This window comes from Mirounga leonina, unplaced genomic scaffold (genome assembly GCF_011800145.1).
Source record: "Mirounga leonina isolate KUSES-001 unplaced genomic scaffold, KU_Mleo_1.0 Mir_168, whole genome shotgun sequence".
Lineage (NCBI taxonomy): Eukaryota > Metazoa > Chordata > Mammalia > Carnivora > Phocidae > Mirounga > Mirounga leonina.
In genome coordinates this window covers 70,212,709-70,235,570 of record NW_023270426.1, presented here as the reverse complement: position 1 = coordinate 70,235,570, position 22,862 = coordinate 70,212,709, and the positions used below count along the sequence as shown (strand labels likewise).

At 42.0% G+C, this 22,862-nt stretch overlaps 1 protein-coding gene across 6 annotated transcripts; it reads right to left on the bottom strand.

Annotated features, from left to right (window-relative positions):
* Window positions 1–3,364: 3,364 nt before the first annotated feature.
* Window positions 3,365–22,569, bottom strand: MACIR (macrophage immunometabolism regulator). Of its 6 annotated transcripts, none has more exons than XM_035015001.1 (5): window positions 22,410–22,569; window positions 16,522–16,564; window positions 14,478–14,567; window positions 7,692–7,740; window positions 3,365–5,849 (listed from the first exon to the last, which is right to left on the bottom strand). In XM_035015001.1, exon 5 carries the CDS (start codon window positions 5,824–5,826, stop codon window positions 5,203–5,205), a length of 624 nt encoding a protein of 207 aa, XP_034870892.1. In that variant the 5' UTR covers window positions 5,827–5,849; window positions 7,692–7,740; window positions 14,478–14,567; window positions 16,522–16,564; window positions 22,410–22,569; the 3' UTR covers window positions 3,365–5,202. The 6 variants fall into 6 exon arrangements, with proteins under 6 accessions (XP_034870892.1, XP_034870894.1, XP_034870890.1 ...); XM_035015003.1 differs by lacking the exon at window positions 7,692–7,740 and adding an exon at window positions 15,655–15,884 and having other exon boundaries at window positions 22,410–22,567; XM_035014999.1 differs by lacking the exon at window positions 7,692–7,740 and having other exon boundaries at window positions 22,410–22,567.
* Between the last annotated feature and the right edge of the window lie 293 nt (window positions 22,570–22,862).

Here is a 22,862-nt window from a genome sequence, read left to right as displayed (position 1 = left end):
CTTAAATTGCTATTTATTCAACACAACACTTACTTGGCATGCATCTTAGGCTACCTTCCCCTTCTCCTCTCCCAATAACAGCCACGTCCTTGGAGGTGAAAGCTAGCTTGAGCCCTTCTGTACCCAGAGTGCCAGCACGCGCTCAAGAGAAGCCCTCTAGGTGACGGTAATGGGGTTGGGGGCCATTCTCCTCCCGTCTCTGCTTAGGATACGGGACCCAGAACAGCCTCCTACTCAAAAACACTCAGACCATTTTTCAGTTCACATTATAACCTACTGTAGGGGGTACGAGGGTGTGGTAAACAAACAGGTTTTATCTCCCACGTAATTCTAATCAATTCAGCACCAGCTACCTATCCCGCTGGGTTAAGAAAGATAATGAGACCACATCTGGACTGAGAGAGAGACTGTACTCTGATTGATTAGGGACGGCGGCCGCATGCGCAGGTGAGGAGCATGCGCCATGTGTGCTCAGTGCTTGCCATCCTAGCTCCAATCACTGAGCCAAAAATCTCAATTTCAGGACTTTTCAAAAACTGTATCTTACGGCCTAAGTTCCTTTCCTAAATGAAGCATTAGACCAGGGATAGAGGATTCAAAGTCTTCCAGATATATATTTCTATGTATCCTTTTTGTTTGTTTATATGACTGTTTTTATTTTAAAATAATAAAAGGTCTTGATGTCCTCCATCATCTCAATCTCTAATTACAACTTTAAAAAAAAAAAGACAAAACCCAGAAACAGTAGTTCAGTTAAAAAAAAAAAAAATCAACAATCTGTGATACCTCTACTTGAAATCTTTTTCCTAAGCTACTGTTCTTTACTCTAAAAAGATGGCAAATAATTTAAGTTACAGTTAAATTTATTTTACTTAATAAGACAAAACCTGTTTTGATGGTTATTAAAACAAAAATCTTAATTTTTCCCAAAGCAAAAATGAATTGATAATGCATTCTAATTAATTTCCTTAGCAAATGTGCAGTTTGATATAACATCTATGTATCCTTTTATATAAAAGTTTGGTGAAGAATACTCTTCCTGGTGAATCAGCCTTAAAGGTCAACATGATGGACCCAGCGTTCCCTCCTCTTGCCGCTAGCTTTTCCACAAAAGCAAAAGCATCAAAGCTCTTCATTCCAGAAGCGACACCAGCCGGGATCACTTAAGGATCCCACGGACAGTGCAGCCACTCGCTTTCATTCTAGTAGATGCTGCATTCTTCTGTTTAAAAAGCTCTCTTTCCTCATCCTGTGCTCTCCCATATATCTATACATCAAAGACAACCCCAAGATCAGGGGTAACAACATTGGGAGATTTGGTTTCTGACTTCTCTGAAATCATTTGATGAAACCTTGCAAAAGGCGTTTCACAATGGTGAGAATACAAATTCAACAATCTCCCCCAACAGGAGCACAAAATGTCCTAGGGGCTCGACAAACTCAAAATAACAAATCAAACCCATTCTTCTTTTGATTTGTTCCTGGTCGTGGTCCCCTCAGCCAGAAAAATCCTTAATTTTTTTTTTTGTAATATAAAAGATTGAAGACTCCATTTCATAATTCTTATCTAAAGAAGCATTATTACAAAGCAAAGGACATCGAGCATGGACAATCTCCACTTCTAGCTTTATAATCGAATTTATTTTATTTCTAAGGCAATCTTCATCAATTTGCACTTCCCTAATCAAATTCTATTGTTTAAAGAGGCAATTTTGCTTAATACTTGCTGTCCCCTCTGCATTACGGTAACGCGTATCCTTGCTCTCTCCACCCCAACCTTCCCAAAGCATTTATGCCACTTATGAACTGCTCCATAGCTCTCCTCCTCCTTTCTCCCACTGAGAACAAACCACTTAGGCCAGGGTCATACAAAAGTTCCCTTAAGGGCGCCTGGGTGGCTCAGTCGTTAAGCGTCTGCCTTCGGCTCAGGTCATGATCCTGGGGTCCTGGGATCGAGTCCCACATCAGGCTCCCTGCTCAGCAGGAAGCCTGCTTCTCCCTCTCCCATTCCCCCTGCTTGTGTTCCCTCTCTCGCTGTGTCTCTCTCTGTCAAATAAATAAATAAAATCTTTAAAAAAAAAAAGTTCCCTTAAAATGTGTTCAGTGGTTATAATGAAATAAAAAGTCTTTCCAAGATAAAAAAAAAAAAGTATGTTACAGAGTGAGAAAATAAGTAAAAATATGTTGCTTTTCTCAAGAATTCAAGAAATATTCTTTGTTTAGTGAAAGGCCAGTTTGCCTTTTTAAGTTAACTTACAATCTTATAAAAGCTTCCCAAATCCCAAATATTGAAATCATTTAAATAATTACCTCAGGGAAGGAAAAAGGCACACACACATGGGCATTATATGACATAAGGAACAATAGAGCCTGGAACAGGAGCTTCGCTGAGCCAGAGTCTGGAAGGTCTCGGAGTTCTGAACCGGTTTACATTTCACTCCATCCCCCCCGGTCTTTTCCTCCCTGACTGCTAACTCCAGAAGCCCTGGGACCAAAGGTGCAAACACAGCCAAGGAGAAGTCGGAGACAAACGCAGCTCACCTCAGACTGGCACCCAGAATGAAATCCTATTGCCACTTTATACATCAACGGAGCCTCTAAAGCACGGTATTTTTGCAAAAAAAGAAAAAAATATATAAAGTGATGTGGTGCTGCCATTTACTGAAAGGCAGGCCCTGTAGCATAGCATCAAGTGTCTTCTGGGCAAGTGTGCCCTGTTCAGTATGAAATATTAAATTGAATAAAAATGGGGGGGGGAGTTCAAAAGTAGAAACCATGTCAAAAGTCTGAAGAAAATGGGATTTTTTTTTCCCCCCAGCGAAAAGAGATCTGGGCTTACCTTTTTTTTTGATGGGATCCTACCCACTATAGGAGCACAACAAGATCATGGAGTGCAGAGAAAGCAAGGTTGAAAGAAGGAGCTCTCCAAACACATTTCGTCAACTACGGACCCAGAGTTTCAAAACTTTCTAGGAAACTGAACTTAAAATTATTTCTCTCTACTAACCAGATCATTGCCCACATGCCGTATCTCAAACTTCCAACCCCTTCATTTTTGCCACTGAGGCTCACTTGTCTTTAAGTAAAAGCAAAACAAAAGAGCTACATATTTTTATTCAGCTCAACAAATTACTTAGGTGTATGGGCAGGGGACAGACCTCACAGGTACACAGCCGTGTTTCCTCATGGACTGAATACATATCATTGCCATGAATATATCCTTTACCCTGAAATGCAAATGAGCACCAAAAGTAATTTTTTTTTTTTACAAAAATGGGGCCTAAAAATTAATCCTTAGGCGGAATTCCTGAACAGTAACTACCCCGTCGATGATGGACCTTGTTTAAAGCACCACACAACAATGTGTGTTTACATCACCCTTTTATTTCATAGTTAGAAATAATACAGTTCCACAGGGTAAATCATCAATAAATAACGGTGTTTAATCATTAAACGTAAAAATCCCAACTCTTTGGCATCTGACAGGATTCTATTTCTTGTCAAACTAATGACTGTATAGATAGAGTTAATCTTAGTGATCATTCGTCAATACAATATGTTACAAAGGTGCAATTTACTTTAAAATATACAACAGCTGAAAATGTCCAGCCCACCCAAGAAATCTGATCAACTCAGTAAGATATGGGTCAACCTCCCCAAGGTGCTTTCACATGGTTTGCCTCAGTGAAAGTATAATAAATGTTGATTAAGAGTTCCTAGGGTTTTCTTAATACTTAATTCTGCTCTAAAGAGAGTTTGCCATTCATTCTGGCTAAAGGAAAGTCCTACCTGCACCAGGAATGACCCACTCATTAATAAAAGGTGTTCTTATTTTATAAGCAAGACTGCAAACACCTAAGAAACTCACAGCCCCCAAACTAAAATTTAAAATCAGCAGTTCTATGCTGCCAGAGATGCCAATTCAGTAATAAATTGCACCTTCAAGAGTCAAAAAAGAAAAAAATGAAACAGAAACTTTTACAAAAGGTTAAGGTACATACATTTTTCTCAAAATATATTCAAGAATAGTTGAGCTGTATTTGTTACTAAAGCCAGGGCGTTACTCCTTTAGCAACAAATTAAACCAGTGCAATTGACATAAATTGTTAAGTAATCCAGGATTAACCCATTAAAACCGCAGAAGCACTTTAGGCTCCTACACTAATCCTAGAAACTGGAATTTCAACGAGCGCTTGAGTTGCACAGAACTAAAACTGGAATGACCTGAGGCCATGCTGAATGGTATCACTTCATACTTAGTTTAAGCATTCAATAGTAGAAATCATGAGTCCTTCTATTAAAGTTTCATTCACTTACAGAACATTCAGATGCAAACAGTATTATGCCTATCATCCACAATTAAAAGAATCCTTTCCATTTTAAAGTTCCAGATGAATTTTTAACTTAGAAAGTAAGCACTAAGGAAACTTTTTTTAACTTATGAAAACGTCATATTGGAAACTTTCTGGAAAAGCTTCCCCCCACCCATTGTAAAATAAATACTTTGTATCCCAAATTTAATTGTATTAAGACACACTTTAATAATGCTATAAAGAAATATTTTACAGCCATAGAGATCAATAACTTTCCATGCGGAAATAAAAAAATCCATTGCTCAATAGTATTATTGAGGCAAGTGAAGAAAGATTATTCTCTTGTCAATCTGAAATGTTAATTTTTTCAGTGCAAAACCAGTTATAAAATATTTAAACTCAATATTTAAAAATAAAAAGTGGTCCAATTCAGCATTGTTCAAGTTCCAAATTTCATAAAACAAATCATTTTACATACATTTTATAGTAAAATACAGAGATTAAAGAAGTACTTGAGTACTTAAAGATATAAATTTCTAATGAATCATACCAAGTCAGCAACAACCAAGCAGATAACATTCCCAATTTGAGTGTCAGAATCATAAAGATGGCATTACTGTACCAAAGCCTTTTCTTCCTAGCTAAAAAGCTATACAAACTAATGGCCAACATTGTTTTCTTTGCAGTTGCGTGCTCTAGAATGATTTCCCCCCAAGTACCTGTGATTTCATTCCTGTATTCAAATTTGATCCAAACAATTTTTATGTTCCAGGAACACTTAGCTGATATAACCATCTATAACGTGAAGAGTCCTGTACAGAGAACGACAGTGGGTTTTTCCAGCCAAGCGGAGGCTGACCTAAACTGGTTTACACTCTCTGCACGTCACTCATGTATTATTCCTGGCAAACACACGGTCCCCTCTGAGGGTGAGGTGTTGAAGCTGGTACTGGAGCACTTCTGTGTCAGCTGGCTCCTTGATGTTCATTTTATCTAGATTGAGGTAGTCCAGAGATTTGGAGTGAGCCCTCTTACCTTTAAGAAGACAAAGAGGCAGAGGCCCATGGAGGGCCTTGTAAGGTTCATAGGGTAAAGATTTAGTGCACTTGTCTCCTGAGCTGGGCATCCGCCTTCGCCTCCTGCCATTGACAGCCGGGATCTCGTATGGCTGGTAGTACCGACTTCTGGTTTTATACAAACGGGAGGAACGCGCAAGTCCTGCGTCCAGCTGCTTGGAGCGCAAGGAAGGCACAGCTTCTCCCTTACTCTCTTCACCTCCCGTGCACTTCTGGGCTAACTTCAGGAGTTCCTCACCAGTTGTGAAGCCAACCAAATAGTTAGAGTCCATGTGGAGAATCTGGTAGCCCGACACAGTCCGGCGCATGGGCGAGCACGGCGTGCTGGAGCAGCGGGGCTTCTCTGCTTCTGCCTTGCCCGGGGAGCTCGCCTCGGCCACAGGCAAGGGCAGCGTGGCCAGGGTACTTCTGGACTCTCCGTTAACATCGACTTCCATTTTAGGCACCAGGCGGCACACTCCTGAAAGTAAACAGACTCAGATTGTAACGGCATTGTGCACAGAACCGTGGGCCAAGCTGCAGCAGTTGAGACGGCTCAGGGAGCATGAAATAACACCGGCCTGAGAAACAGCCACTGTCCACTGGCCAGACGTTTATCTGTGTCTACAGAGCATTCCAGAGCAGGCATTAAAATGACTACGACTTCTCTACCTTCATGAACTCGAAGGCAGGTTAAACTAAAGTCTGGAGAATGACTAAAAGGTTCAGATGGAGAGGGAAACAGAAAACAGTACTTCTCTAAATGAGGCACTCTGTTCCATCACACGAACTTTATTCCTTGATGTGATAGTACGCAAATCAAATACAGATCTCAACATGAGGCAAATAAAAATATCCTACACGGTGCCACAAGCATCCACCAGAGACACCCAGCTTGAAAATTTACATCTTTACATTTTCCATCATTTAATTTAAAATAAGCGCTCGGCTCTTCACACCTACATTTTTTTTTTCAATTGCATTTAAGGGGCATATAATGAAAGATGAAAATGGGTCGATTTCTGCAAAGGTTCCAATACAGACCTAAAAAAATGTTTTTAAGGTACGGAGGAGTCAGTCTTAAGGGAAAGTTCCCCAAATGTTGCAAGTGTTCTTCCTCCCATGTCCCCAGTGAATTATTTACAGCAAACCATTTCGTAGTTTAAAAATAAACTCTAAATCCAATAAATCAGGTCATTTTTAATATTGAACACGTATAAAATATTAGATGCACTTTGACTATTTAATCAGAAAATATGCCATTGATTTCCAAGTTATTTTATTTTGCAATACCTAAGACACTGCACTTCTGAATAGTTTAATAAATGGCAAAACAATTCTCAATGAATGCTGATATCATTCATCACGATGATGACATTACATAGTTTGGAAAACCCCACTGACAAGAAGTACCACAAAAAATGGCCAAGTTTCTAGGAAGCTGCAGATAAGTCAAATTTTGGAAAATAAAAAAATACTAAGGGAAAGTGAGCGACAGTGTCATTTCAGAGAAACGATTTCTACTTGATCATTAGTGAGGAGTAGAAAACACAATTTTAAGTACCTCAGGTAGCTAACCAAAATGATGTCAAATAGTAACTAATTTTAAGATGAAAAATTTATTAGAAAAGACTTATATTAAATGATTCTTATAAATCCTCTTATAAAACAAATAACCTTTTCCTGGTTGAAGCATTTCCCAAAGTTTGGGTATTCATTTAAAATCCAAGCAATTCTAAAGCTTGAAAAAAAAAAAAAAGAACCTTATTTCCCTCACTTGCATGCTATACTTTCCTTCATTAGGAAATAAACCAAGATTATGAAGAAGTCCCCAGATACCACCTTGTCCTCACTACAGTTCACATCTAGAGCACAACTGAAAACTAACATTGAGTCCTGAGATAGAGCAAATGCCAAAGGGATCCACAGAGCTTTACTTATTTCTTGCTCTAAATCTCAGTCTATGTAGGTCCAAATTTAATTTAATCAAAATACTGTAGCCCCTCAAACCTTCCAGATTTAAGGTAACTGACTTTATTCTATATTATCAATGTAAAAATAAATTTATATTTGATTGTGTGATTTATTTCTCTGTTAAGAGGACAGGAATAGTGGGGGACTCTCAGCTACTCTGATAAGCATACGGAAACCTGAAGATTTCTTATCTAATAAACTTTAGAGGGCTCAAGCTTCGTCAAATCTTATGCTGATAAACAAATGTTTCCTCTAACCCAAATGACACACTAATCTAATACTTCCTTTCTCACTAATTCTAGATCCCCAGAAGGAGCACAAGAGGAAGGATCCAAGGCCTCCAACCTACCTAACCTGACAGGCAGCTACGGCAGCAAGTGTGTGTCTGATAGTCCATTCTGAAAGACAAGGAGAGGGGGATCAGTGAGGCTCAAATAACCAGGGCTGTGGAGGAAACAGAGCACACACACAGATGGGTACCCCACACAAGAATGACCCAGGTGATGACACTCAAGCACTCAGTCCACATTGGGTGACACGCTGGTCTAGGTCTCTTCCCAATCTGGGAATCCATGACAGTCCACAGACCACCACCAGCCACCTTCCTGTGTTCTCATTTGGTGCATTATCAACTTGCCCAAATCCATGCATGCACACTCCACCCATTCGGATTTGGGTAATAATTCAAACAAAGGCTAGGCTGAAAGTCATCTTCTGTGCCTCCGAGGGATAAAAATTGCTAAGCGAGGGAAGAGCGTACAAAATCACAATAAAGAAGAGCAGGCACAGGTTTCTGTGGTCAACAGGACCCTCAGCAGTTTGCTCCTATCCTAAGCCCCTTCTGCTGCATCAAGGCAGACCATCAGGAATTCTCAGAATCTCTAGAGGCGGAGGATGAAGGATGTCAGGATGCAAAGGTTTGAGAGAAAAAGGCAGAAAGTGGGCGCCTGGGTGGCTCAGTTGGTTGAGCGACTGCCTTCGGCTCAGGTCATGATCCTGGAGTCCCTGGATCGAGTCCCGCATCGGGCTCCCTGCTCGGCAGGGAGTCTGCTTCTCCCTCTGACCCTCCTTCCTCTCATGCTCTCTGTCTCTCATTCTCTCTCTCTCAAATAAATAAATAAAATCTTTAAAAAAAAAAAAAAAAGAAAAAGGCAGAAAGTATCTATTATCTAGAAAATAAGCACCTAGAAAATGAGAAAACCGAAGACAGTGAGTGAAGTGATCTATAAACGTCACAACTGGATGGGACATGAAACAGCTACGAGGACAATACTAAGAGATGAGTAACCACCATGGCTTCAGTTTCCAGCAGCCATAACACCATAAAAACCAGCATGTGGGTTGGCCAAAACTACCTAACAGGATCTTCAGGCATCTACCTGACAGACGATGATTTCACCTTGATTGTCAAACAAAAGAAACCAATGTGGTCTAAGAGCTCTGGAAATTCCAACCGAGCGGCCTGCTGTTAAGAAACCTACCATATTTTGCGGCGGTAAACAACACACCCCCTGTTCGAAGACACCACTGAACCAGCAAGTTAAGCAAACAAGCACTTCCAATACACTCCAGCAAGTATATGGCCTAGGAATTAAGGTCAACACTCTACGTCCAATTTCTGAATTACAGTCTCACGGTACTGGAACATAAAAACGCTTGTCTTTTTTTTTTTTTTTTAAAGATTGTATTTATTTATTTGACAGAGAGAGACACAGCGAGAGAGGGAACACAAGCAGGGGGAGTGGGAGAGGGAGAAGCAGGCTCCCCGCAGAGCAGGGAGCCTGATGCGGGGCTCGATCCCAGGACCCCAGGATCATGACCTGAACAGAAGGCAGACACCTAACAACTGAGCCACCCAGGCGCCCATAAAAACGCTTGTCTTAAATACTACATATGTAGCTACAACCTACTGCACTTCTGATAAACAACTGTAAATTCTGGAAAACTGCTTGCATGTTTTAGCTACAAAAACATCAGTCCTTCTGCTCCAAACTAACAGCTCTGTGAGACGGTTTCAATTGGTTTCTTCAGTGTCAAATGTATGAGAACATCTTCAGATCTCGATATTCGTGTAGGAACGTCAAGGGTGCAACAACCTGACTCTTACAAACTGCTTAGATTTTTTTAAAACTCTTTACTTATATATTGCCCTTCTAAAGAGCACCTGATAGTGTGCACCGCCGAGAAAGCTAGGTGGTGGCCGCCTTTCAGAAAAGAGAACACAGACTGGCCAATATTTTGTTTTTAGCTAGGTGGAATGCTGACTGAGCAGTATGTCCTCCACTCTTCAATGTGACCAAAAGCAAACTTCTTCTGCTATTAAATTCCTGAGAATTTCCTGACTGGATTTAATACTGGAGCAAAACTCTGGGAGCAGTGACAGGATCAACTTCCCCAGGCGACCTCTTCAATGAGCAGAAGTAGTATAGGAACATATCTGAAGAAGTCAAGCTACTTTCTAATTCTGCAATTCTAGCAAAAAAGAAAACAGTGACACTAGAGATGGAGGTACAGTATCTCACACGCCAAAATTTCTTACTAAAAGCTCTAGCTCCAGGGACGCATGGGTGGCTCAGTCAGTTAAGTGACTCTTGATTTTGGCTAAGGTCATGATCTCAGGGTTGTGGGATCGAGCCCCGTGTCGGGCTCCATGCTGGGCATGGCATCTGCTTTAAGATTCTCTCCCCCTCTGCCCTCAACAGCCCCCCAACCCCACTCACTCGCTCTCTAAAAAAATAAATAAATAATAAATAAATAAAAGCACTGACCAGGAAACATGGCTACCATGACTACAACTGGAGATGGCCTGTGCCTGGCAGAATATTCTTTATATTTTACCATGAAAAATCTGCTTATAGGTTTATTATTCTTTTTTTTTTTTTTAAGATTTTATTTATTTATTTGACAGAAAGAGAGGGAGAGCGGGAACACAAGCAGGGGGAGTGGGAGAGGGAGAAGCAGGCTTCCCGCCCAGCAGGGAGCCCAATGCGGGGCTCGATCCCAGGACCCTGGGATCATGACCCGAGCCGAAGGCAGACGCTTAACGACTGGGCCACCCAGGTGCCCTAGAGGTTTATTATTCTTAACAAACCATTCGTGACAAAGCATTTTGTTTCCTATCCTGAAATAAACCGTGCCTCATAAATGCCAAGATAAAAGATTACAAAGAACTCTTACAAATACCGCAGGTATGTGCAACAGGCACCCACTCCCACCGCATCAATAAGAATAAACATGAACCGGGAAACTAGGCACGATGCTAACTTCTGCACTGCTAAACACTAGAAATCACAAAGCAACGACATCCTTATTGGTTCCACTAATGTTTTTCATATGTAGTTTAAAGCAAAAATAAAAACCGGAAACAGAAAACAGAAGAAGTATTGTTATTATAAGAACAGAAGCAGCAACATTTCTGTTGATAGAAGAGTCTAGAACAAAAAATACAGAAGAGAATAGAAAAGTCAACTTGTAGTTGACTAATACTTTTAAAACCGAGTTTCCTAAACAAGTTCCAGGAACATATATAATTCTTTGTAATGGCACCTAAGGGTCTTCACTATCAAATTCCTTCACAATCTAATCTGTAACAAAGGTACTGACATAAACTTACAAAACATGAAAGACCTGACAGTGTTCATAGGGGCCACCATACTTCTTTGAAATATGGGAGTATTCAAAACTCAAGAAGACTACAGACAAGGGAACACCTCAATATCTGCTAGAAAAATGTACAGAGCGTATATTTTAAAAACATGGGGTATGGCATGCAATTATGAATTCTGGCTGGAACTAAGGCCAACAGGTCCAAACTACAACACACGTGTAGGGGACCCTGGTACACCGAGATGAGCGCACTCAAAAGACCGTCACCTGGGTAAAATCTGCTCAGTTCTGAACACTCCCCAAGAGGTCAAACCTCCCAAGCATTTGGCACAAGGGGCATTTAAAAGATATGACTGAGGTGCCTCAGCTCCTCAGACCAGCTCTGAAAATAGCTGAGAAGTTTCACAACTGCCTTACAAAGAATTCTTTTTAAGAAGGACTGCATTCTGGGAATATTTTTTTTAATCAGGCTTATCGAAAAAAAAAAAGTCACCATCAGTAATCAAAAAAATTGTTCCATATGCTTGTACCGTTTTTAGTAACACACAGCAATTCCATTTAAGAGAAAACATATATAACTGTCTAAATATACAGAACAAAAATGTCACCATGTGAACAAAATCCTTTTCAAGAAATGATCCATTTGGAATAAAGCCGGCTCTTGGCAAATGGAGTCTCCCAAGCTTGACTACTGTCAGTCTAGTAATATCTAGAACCATCTAGTTTCAATGCCAGCATCATCTTGGATTTCACCTCTGCAGAGCTTCTGATTATGAAGAAGAGGGCACTGAAGCCATGAAGGCAGGGGCTTGCCCAGGGCGGGGCAGGCAGTGCCGGGTTTCCGGACGCCCGCAACCTCATCATGCTGTGCTTGGGGCACACGGCTCCTCAACTTGTATACCGGCGAGCAGCATCCAAGGAGCTTCAAAACCTATGGAGGCCTGTGCTCTACCCAGGTCTGTGTTTTTTTTTGTTTTTAAGATTTTATTTATTTATTTGAGAGAGAGAGAATGAAAGACAGAGAGCATGAGAGGAAGGAGGGTCAGAGGGAGAAGCAGGCTCCCTGCTGAGCAGGGAGCCCGATGTGGGACTCGATCCCGGGACCCCAGGATCATGACCTGAGCCGAAGGCAGTCGCTTAACCAACTGAGCCACCCAGGCGCCCCCCCAGGTCTGTGGTTTAAGTCATCTGGGGCACAGCCTGGGCTCTGAAATTTTCAAAAGATCTCCAGGAGATTCTACTCTGCAGACATGTCTGGGAACTTGTCAGAACTTATCAGTTAAAAGAATTGTACTCCTCTGAGTCCCTGCTTTTTTTTCTGTTTCGTTTTGTTTTAGATCAGTGATTACTGTCCCATCAGTGGATACATTTTTGGCTGCTTCAGACTGCTAACAACGTATCCCTAACACCTTTTAACTTACTGTTTCTGATCCACTGTGGGCTTAAAAAGTATGTGCTAATCAGATTTGTTAAAACTGGATATAAAATAAAAATAAATCTGTGCTGAATGAGAATCAGGCCCCTTCCTCTGCACACACTTGGCTACAGTTACTTTAGCTTCTTTGAAGCGTGCCAGGTAAAGCCCTTTAGAAAACAGTTGGGCAATTACTTACACGGTTAAATAAATGTTTATTAAACAACCCACCTACCCTACTGGAAGGTATTTACCTAGGAAAAATGAAAATGTATGTTCACACAAAGACCTGAACATGAATGTTTGAAACAGTTTTATTCATAATCACCAAAACCTGGAAACAATCCGTAAATGTCCATCAACAGGGAAATGGAGAAAGAAACCGGGCTCCATCCATACAATGGAATACCATCCAGCAACAGAAAGGAGCAAACTAGGATTACAAGAAAAAAGCAGCAGATAGAAAATGCTACATATGTGTGATTCTATTTATAGGACATTCTGGAAAACTAATGGGACAGTAATCAATCAAGGACTGCAAAAGGTCAGGGTTGGGAGGAGGGGACAAAACTACAAAGGGGCACAGGGAATCTTGGGGGGTGACTAAAATGGTCTATATGTTGACTGTAATGGGCATTCCACAGCTGAATACATTTGTCAAAACTCATCAAACTGTACAAAAGGGTGATTTTTACTATATACAAATTATACTTCAATTTGAAGTCTGACTTTAAAAATAAAAAAATTAAATTAAATTAAAATAAAAGAAGCCTGTCACATACTTCCAAGTTTTTGACCATCCTCCTAATTTTAAAATTCTTCAAATTGTCTAATCTCAGAATCATGAAGGAATCCTAATGGTTGTTCAGTCTATGTTTGAACACCTCCAATGACAGGTAACTCACTACCTCTCTAGTTGGTTCATTTCACCTTTGTAGCTGTGCTAGACTGTCCCTGTATTACATACATAATTATGTATACACACCCACATATACACATATGCATCTGAAGAGAAAGATACACACAGACGCGCACACACATTCCTGTAACTTCCACTCACTGCTCCTAGTTTTGTGCTTTATTTAAATTAGATGAGTTACTGACTCAGCCGTATTATTTCTTACTCAATATCCTCTACAAGTATTTTGTACTTAGAGCTTTCAAACGTCTTGCTTTTTTCCTCAAAACTGAAAACTTAGTAATGTTTCCATTTTCTCAATGTTTTAAAATGCATTGTCATAAATCTGGTACGCTGTATCTACCTAATGAAACAGAAGTACCTGGTTTTCCCCATCATTCATTTGAATTATTCTGCTGCTGACTGCTAATTTGGAGATCACTTATTATGAAACCAGAAGTTTTTCCAGAATTTTTTTTCCCAAGGATTTTCCCCCCAAGGATTCTGACCACCCAAATTCAAAGCAAGGACTTACAAAGACACTGCTCAAGTAGAATGAGATACCAAAGCAAGAAGTCACACTAATGTACTTTTTCAAATGCTAAAAAGCTACAAGATAATTATGAAATTTTTTTCACCTTCAAACACATGGAGTCACATGAATAACTGTGTTAGCATAGATACAACAGATGACACACTGAAAAAAGACAAGGAAAAGACAACAGCACTGCATCATTTTAACAAGTTTAAATTCACGGGGTAATAAAAGTGAACTGCTATATAACCAAGTGAAACTGATGCTCCTTTCAGTCACCTGTTGGCCATTCTTTATGGATGATAACATACAACTAGAACTTTGTGCAAATTATTTTGCCAATCTCTAGGGATTAATGTTTTACTAAAATTTCCCTGAAATTAGAGCAACTACCTCCTAACTACTCTATCCTGAAATATTATTCCTTAAAACGTCCTTTATCTCACAGGAATAAGGAAAAACCCCACTCAAATCAGTAAGGCAAACACTTCAAGATAATAATGTTAGCAATCTGCAACAATAATTTCAGTTCCCATCATTAAAAATTTCATTACTGTAGTATACATGTTTGCAATAATATTTCGACATTCCACATTCATCTGTTTATGTAGTCCTTAAAACACATGATGATATTATGTTCATACAACGGGTTAACACAGAGAAAAAGCAAAATATAACTCACCAGACTAAATCCCAGAAGATGTCACTGTACAATGTCCAATGAGTCCCAAGGGAACACAGGCATAATATTTTTTCTGCTCTACGCCAGATACTAAACATGGAATATAAAAATAAACCTTTAATTTAACAAGTAACACAACTTATAAAGCAATTTTAACAATTCTAACTGCAACACAGGATGAAACTAGCAGGAGGTACTAACATCAGGTACAAGTTATAGAGGATATAATATTAAGTCATTTAATTAAAGCAATTTGACTTTGTTCAGCTAAATTAAACTTCAAACATTTTGTCATGTTTGTTCCTCTGTATTCTGCTGCTGAAATTCTACCTCGAGATTAAGAGCAGCTAACTGGACTAAATAAAGAGACACACAAATTTGGGGGTTTAAATGTTGGTTCCACCAACCTAGTCTTCTTCATGTACTCAAGAGATTCACAATATTCTATGAAAAAAATAATGATGAGGCCAGGATCAAAAGAACAGGTCCTAGCTATGGCCTTGCTAAGAACTCTGACTCCTGACTATGCATGAAGAGCAATATTTAAAATGAGGACCATATCATTCCTCCTCCCTCATACAGTTGTTATGTGGATCAAATGAGATGAGGCAGGGGAACGTGTTCTGCGCATTGTAAAGCCCTTTAGAGATGTGTGATGTTATTATTGTGCAATTAATTTTTGGTGTCTACTCATCTTAGCCATAAAATAGCAACAATAAAAATCCTTCATAAGACTGCTCTGCGGCATATGACTGGAAAGGCCTTGGAAAACGTTTTTTTTTGTTTTGTTTTGTTTTTTTTTAAGAGAACAACACTTCTTTAGAGTTATCACATTGCTTAAGGTTTCAAGCATCTCCTCTAGGTCTTCCCCTTACCTGGGGAGGTAATGTGTGAGAATCTATCTTTATCTCCTACCTTCCTTGTTAATTAGGTTAATTTCTTGAAGTCAAGGAAACTCTCAAAGTCCCGTCCACCTGTAAAGATTTCTTTGGTGGTTGGGTTTCTGTGGCTGTGCTTAACCGGGGGCCAGGGAGCCTCAAGTGAGCTGAGTGGATTCCTCTCACCAACACAGGTGCACAGGGCGCCCAAGAGCAGCTACAGAGAAAACACGCCCTCACGGCCAGTGCGAACAGCAAGGGAGAAGGCAAGGACTCTGTCACTTTACTACTTTCCTTACCACTGCTGAAGAGTTCCATCCAAAGGAAATGGATAGTTACTGAGTTAAAGGGATCTGCCTCTTGAACTTCAGAACCCAGAAGGAGTGACTGCACCACGACCGGTCTGTCATCCTGAGAAGCTCCCATGGGTATCGGCCTTTGGAACTTCCACAGATTTAGGAAACAGACACGCGATGCTCCCCTTCGCTGCTTCGGCCACACACTGGGTCCAGACCGGGGAACCGAGACACTACAGAAGGAAGACTCGGTTCTCCTCCACCAGGGAAGCCTCTGGTTTTTACATAGAGTGAACTGTAACGCAGCAAAAGCTCTTGCCCGACAATACGTTTTTTATTTACTATAACCACCCCTCAAAATGTCCCCAATACTATTGTTATAAAGTTTAAGTTGATTTCTTATTCAAGTAAATGGATTTTTAGTGGGGAAGGGAAATTTAAGAAGAAACTCATATTTTTGAGCACCTTCTGTACGCCAAAGCTACGCGCCATTTCTATCACTTCATCTTAACCACTACTCCACGAGGAGGTATCACCTCCCTTGGAAAGTATTCCATCAAGCAATGCTATTTGAGAGTCAGGCGGGAACTTGAACCCCGGTTTGTCTGACTCCGAAGCCCACTGGCTTTGCTTTATATACATGTGGCCTCTGTTCAGTCATAAGCCCGGATGGACAGCTTTTTACACAATAACCATGTTCCTGAAAAATGTAAATTAATTTCTGTAAATGGAATTCTATTTCAAATGTGTGGGGAGGCACTTTATTTTAAAGCTTTATTGCCTCACTTGTGAAATGATTAGAAGGAGGTGGTTTTAGCTAGTTCTAGTGTTATTTCCAACTTGAAAATGCGAGGATGTTAAAGCACATACCAGAGTCATGTACGAAGCCAGTCTACATCATGGACCCTTTCTCCTAGAAGCATAAAAGACACTTGAAAATCATAAATTATAAGGGAGGACAGAAACGTTGTCAACCAATAACTAGCTGGTTATATGGTTGGATGCCAAATAGAGAGAGAGATTTCCACTTCATTTTTCAGGGCTACCTCTATCATGGAGTGAGATACATTTCATTTAGACTTTTAGAAATTTAGACAGAAAACCCAGGAGCAGGAACGTTAGAAAAATCTGGATGTGTTTTAATTCTAAATAAAAATTAGTTTTAGAAAACACTGTAAAATCTCATTCAAGCTATCATGTAATGTGTATTACGTATTTGGTGATAGGAGCTTCTTTTCAAACTTTTGAATGCATTGAAAAAATAGGTTTTCCAACATTTTTTTCAAGAGCAAAAGAAAAATCAACCCCAAACTTCATTCTGGATTTGAAAACAGAGAGCCTTAAAGTAATTATCCAGTTCTTGCCCAGGAGCTGATGTGGAAGTCTAGAAAATGGTCGGTAATTTCATAGTAAACAAAGTGTAGTAACTGATTATCCCTATTTCAGCAGTGCCAAGCCAAAAATAGAACACAAACATAGAGTCCAAGGGAGCCACCCAGGCAAAACCAAGGTGCAGCAGCTCCATTCCCTGTCTCAGTTTTTAGTCATTTCTGACTCTGCTTACTGTCGTGTGTGTCACCACCTGCTATCTGTGCACAGAGGCTAAGAGGAAGAGGATAAAGATGTTGAAAAAAAGGAAGAATTAAAAGAACGAGACCAGAGAGTAGTATAAGAATATATCTTCTTGAAGAGATTGCCTATAAAGGAATCTTGCTTAAAAAAAAAAAAAAAAAGAGAGAGAAGAAGAAGAAGAAGAAAAATTACAGTATGGGCTTTACCCCATGTCCTGCTAGAAACAATTAAGATTTTAATATGAAAGTTCCCAAAGAACTGGATTTTTAATAAAAAGAAACCAGTATTTTTGAACACCTTCTCTATGCCAAAAGCTACAAACATTTTATAGCTACTCCATGGGGAAAATATTACCCCCATTTTAAAGTATTCGATCAAGTAATAACTATTTGAGAGTCAGAACAAGAATCTGAACCCCTACAAGTCTGACTCCAAAGCCCACAGACACTGGGAGAATAGGGATGATGAGTTAATATATTTTGTTTACTATGAAAGTACCGAGCATTTCCTAAATTTCCACTTCGGCTCCAGGGCAAGAGTAGACAATCACTTTAAGGTTCCGCTGCTTTCAAATCTAGAATAAAGTTTTAGATTGAAATAGCATTTTTAGGGGCACCTGGGTGGCTCAGTCATTAAGCGTCTGCCTTTGGCTCAGGTCATGATCCCACGGTCCTTGGATCAAGCCCTGCATCTCGGGCTCCCTGCTCAGCGGGAAGCCTGCTTCTCCCTCTCCCACTCCCCCTGCTTGTGTTCCCTCTCTCGCTGTGTCTCTCTCTGTCAAATAAATAAGTAAAATCTTTTTAAAAAAATGTTCAGAAATAGCATTTTTAGAATATTTTAAAAATCTATAAATCTTTAACACTTGCAGCTGATTCTGGCCAATGTTTTTGCCATGAAGGCTTGGCAAGGTATCAACGGATCTCCTCTCAAAGACGGTCAGCAAGAAGGAAAAGAACTCATGTGAAATGCTTACAAGATGGACTAAATGCCGTGTAGAAAAACAGACTGAGGTAAAAAGAGCAGAGGCTAGAATACATAATGCTTCCAGCTACAAACAGCTGAAATGAACAGAAAACCCCGTGACATTATCCTGGAAGCAATGAAAATAGGAAAAAGTCAGCATGGCCAAGGTCTTCCCGCAGGCCTCGGGATAGGGAAGCCATGAGTGACTAAGCAAAAGACACCCAATGTTTGACTGCAAATGAAGCTACTGCAAATAGGAAAGTTTGCAAACATTAACCAGGAAGCGTGTCAAATATCTCAGGCATGGTGATAGATATCAAAACAGGTAAATAAAGAAGAATGTCCTGCAAAAGTAGGGTGGCCACATGTCTCAGTTCACAGCCAGTAATGCGGCATAATTATTTATAGCACCCCCTTTATCTCTCCAAAGTGTCCCGGTTTGGAAATTACATTGTTATCCTACTCAAAAGTAATATTTAACAATGAAAAGGCAATGAATTAAAAGACTGGGGGTGGGGAGGGGAGGAAGGAAAAAAGACCCTTCTGCTTGCACGGTGGCTTCCCATACAGATCCGAGGAGTATTTCTTTGGTTGTATCCACTCAGCCACTCAATTATTCATTTACTCCTTCTGTCCTTCAACAATATTTCTTGAGTCTTATTATATCCCAGCATTGTACAGGCACTGGGGCAAATACAAAAAGTGAAGCCGGAGACCAGGCGAGAAGGAAAGACAGACAGGCATGGAAATCTAATGCATAGAACAGTAAACCTGAATGGTACTGGGAACCCAGAGAAGGGAGTGTTTTTTTCCCCCAAATACAGAAAGCTCCACACGAAATGTTCAGGCCCACACAAAATCCCTATGTATAAAAAAGCCGTATGTATCAGACTTCAGCACAGATCTACTAACAAAATAGCAATAAGAAAAAAAATTAACAGACAGAGAACAAACTAGGGTTGACAGAGGGAGGGGTGGGGGATGGGCTAGATGGGTGATGGGTATTGAGGAAGACACTGGTTATGATGAGCACTGGGTGTTATATGTAAGTGATTAATTACTAAATTCTACTCCTGAAACCAATATTACACTATATGTTAACTAACTAGAATTTAAATAAAAATTTGGAAGAAAAAAAATTAAAAATAAAAAAAATCAGGGGCGCCTGGATGGCTCAGTCAATTAAGGGTCTGTCTCTTAATTTCGGCTGAGGTACTGATCTCAGGGTTGTGGGTTCAAGCCCTGTGTTGGGCTCCACCGTGAAGCCTACTTTAAAAGAGTTTTGTTTTGTTTTTTTAAAGAAAAAAATTAAAATCTATCACTTCCAAATCATATGGTTATAAATATGAAGGCCAGCAAATAGCCCTTGTGAATTTTGGTAAATAAAGCCCACTAATCATTAAAGAGTATACTATGGAAAACAAGATACATTTTAGGCAAAGAAAAATGGTGGAAGTTATGGGTTCTAATTCTAGATCCCAAAACACAAAGAAAAAAAAAAAAGAAACAGGCAGTATTTCTCAGAGTAGCTATTTGGGGAGAGATCAATAATTTTAAAAAGCAGATTTTTAAAAGCTGCATTCAGATTAATGAAAATATTTTGCAACCACTAGTCTCAAAGATTACTCTAAAAACAAAAAAGATAAGGACCAAAACATCTCTCAAGTAATAGAACACGGAGCAGAAATAAAATGGTTTAACTGCTAGTACAACACACACAATAAGAACAAAATGCTTAGCTGTACCTACCCTACGTGCCCCTCGTAGGGATTACTCCAATCTCACTTTTCCATTTGTAACTCATAAAAACTAAACCATCAATAATTTTTAAGAAGAGTTTGTGTGTGACATTTCTGAAACCATCCTTGATCTCACAAACCTCACCAAGGGGGTAAGACAACCCATAATCAGTTCAGTAAGACAAAAAAATGTGTTTCTCTTCCTAGTATCAGTTCTTTTAATAGCAACCCCCTGAAAGTGCAGCATGCATTTTCCCTCTATTTCTGTTAGTAGAAATTAAAGCTAGATTACCAACGTTGTCTCACTATTATGTAAAGTCACTCTTCTACTTTTAGAAAAAAAAATTGCTTTCACTACAAATATGACTGACTAACTGGAACTGCAGATCTACAAGCAGTCTTTACAAGAAATTTGCCTCTTAGGAAAGCATAACCGAAATGGGACAGGTGCATACGGTGGAATTAGCTAACCTTCCACATGAAAGCTTAAATCCAGGAACTTATTTTGATAGGCTGGTGATGAATCGAGAGTTCTCCCTGAAGGAAAAGAGCTGATTTTTTTTTCCCCCAGAGGATATAAATAAATCAGCAACAGCAAAGGAAATTTCAACTCTGTATGTAAAGTTTTGTTACTCCTATCACACTAAATACTTTTAAGGGTGTACAAGAGCTCTCCAAAGGATACAAAATTATACAAAGTAAACAAATTCGCTATTATGCAAGGTCAATAAATACCGCATATATCTTATGTCCTAGAATAGTCACTATTAAACAGTCTCACTTGCAATTTACTAAAATGTTGACAGAAGCATATTGTATACACCGTTCCTATCAAATCAAAAGGTCTACGGGCACATCAATCCTAATATCTCATCCTGGTCATTTTATTGAGTTTATAATGCATACATAGCTACATCACAGAAACACTGAAATCTGTGAAACATTCATTAAACATAATTGTGTAAGCATAAATCTTGGTCTTGAATTAATAAAGTACCAAACGCTTCTGCAGTAATAACCAATACTGTATTTTGAAATCACTGAAAAAATAAACTTTCGGAAGAGATCACTTCTATCTCCCTTAGTGTGTAACTTCCTCTAACAACTAACACCTCTAAATTGTAGGGTGGCTCATCTGAGAAAAACAATGTAAAATAAAGAGTGCTCCTAACGTCAGAAATGTTGTGCAAGAATTGCTCTCTCGGCTAGGAGTAGTGAGCATGCAGTAAAATGCTACTGCCTCCATTCTTGCTCAAGTGATTAGAAAGTTCCCAGCCCCGGTTTTACCTGTTCACTACAACCATACGCATACCCCCTCAGCATCTTGGCTCGACACAGACCACTAACCCACCCGGGTACAAACTGATGTGGGCGGAGAAGCAGGAAGACCCTAAGGATGTGGAACATTTGCAAGGGGAAAAGGACGGGGCCATCATTCCCTTCATGTTCCCATCGCCTCGCTGGCAGATTTGCAGATTCCACCACTAGAGAGAGTTTGGCAGCTTCACAATGGGGCCGCCTGCTCAACGTCTGGCTGCCGCCCGCCTGGAAACCCCTTTCCTCTGCTTACCACCCGCCCCAAAGTCCACCCGCGACAGGTGGGGAGAGGGCGGAGATGCCCAACGACAAATCTGCCGCTTTCGCTTCTGGCCAGCACCCGACCCCAATCTACGCGCGCGCCCCCGGGCACCGCCGGTCCGTCCGCCCTCGCCGCACCAGCAGAAGCGCAGCGGGCGCGGGCTGCGGGCTCGAGGGCGGCCTCAGCCCCCGGACTGCAGCTCGGGCGAGGAGGGCCGACGAGATAAGGCCGTCAGGGTTCGCCCCCAGGCGCTATCTGGCCGGGGCAGTCGCACCCAGCGCGCGGCCGGGGCGCGCGGCCAGGGCCGCCGCCAGCCCGGTAAGGAGCTACTTCTCAATGGGGCCCCGAGGCCGGCTGCCCCGCGGTGCGGGCACGCCGGCGGAGGAACTAGCGTGCGCGCCAACGCGCCCTGACTTCCGCACGGCCGCACCGCGGAGAGGCGCTCCGGCTCGCCGAGTCCCCGCACCTCCCCGGCGAGCGCACGCCGCGCGCACACGGGGGCGCACGCCCCCGCACACTCACACGCGCTGCACACTCACGGCGTCTCCGGCCCCACCCCTGTGCCAAGCAGCCGCGGGCTCCCCGCACCCCGCAAGGGCCCCACCCAGTTCACCAGACCCCAGCCTCCTGCCCGGGCGCCCGAGGACCAGCCCGCCGAGGCCCGGGGCCCCCGGGGCCGACCCGCCGCCCATCCCGGAGGCCCGCCCGCCCAGGGCTCCCCAGCACCGCGCGGACACCGCGCGCCCGGCCCCGACACGAGGCAGGGAGGAAGGGGCGGTGCCGCGACTGGGGCTGGCACCGGGGCTCGGTGACTGGGGCACCCCCCAAGCCACCCGCCCATCACCACCACCTTTTTCTGCAGCACAAAAGGTTGCAGGCGGAACCGCCGTCCCCGTGCAACCTACCGGTGGCCCACGGCTCCGCCACCTCCGCTGTAACTGGGCCGCGGAGCCGGAGACAAGGGCGGGAGAGGCGCAGGGCTGCGGCGCCGAGGTCCGGGCAGAGGCCGCCAGGCGAGCCAGCCGGGTGCCCTCTCCTCTCCCACCGCGCTCGGCGCTAGCTGCCGCCCGGCGTAGGCCCCGCCTCCTCCTCCTCCTCCCCCGCCCGCCTTCCCGCCCTCCTCCCTCTAGCTGCGGAGGCGCCGCCCGTCGGCGCTGGGCCCGCCTGCTGCGGCCAGCCCGACACCCCGAGCAAGGGCGCGCGGGCGAGAGAAGGGCTTTAAGAGGCTGAAGTAGTTGGCGGGGGCGGGGGAGTTGCGGCTGGGGAGGAGAGGAGGAGTCGTAACGCCTCCTCCCAGTCCCAGCCGGCACTCTGCCTCGGGAGCTCCGACTCGCAGGCCCGGCTACGCTCAGGTTTCC

Bases quoted from the DNA above. Each gene is read 5' to 3' on its own strand.
- MACIR (XM_035015001.1), bottom strand. From the start codon at position 5,826: ATGGAAGTCGATGTTAACGGAGAGTCCAGAAGTACCCTGGCCACGCTG.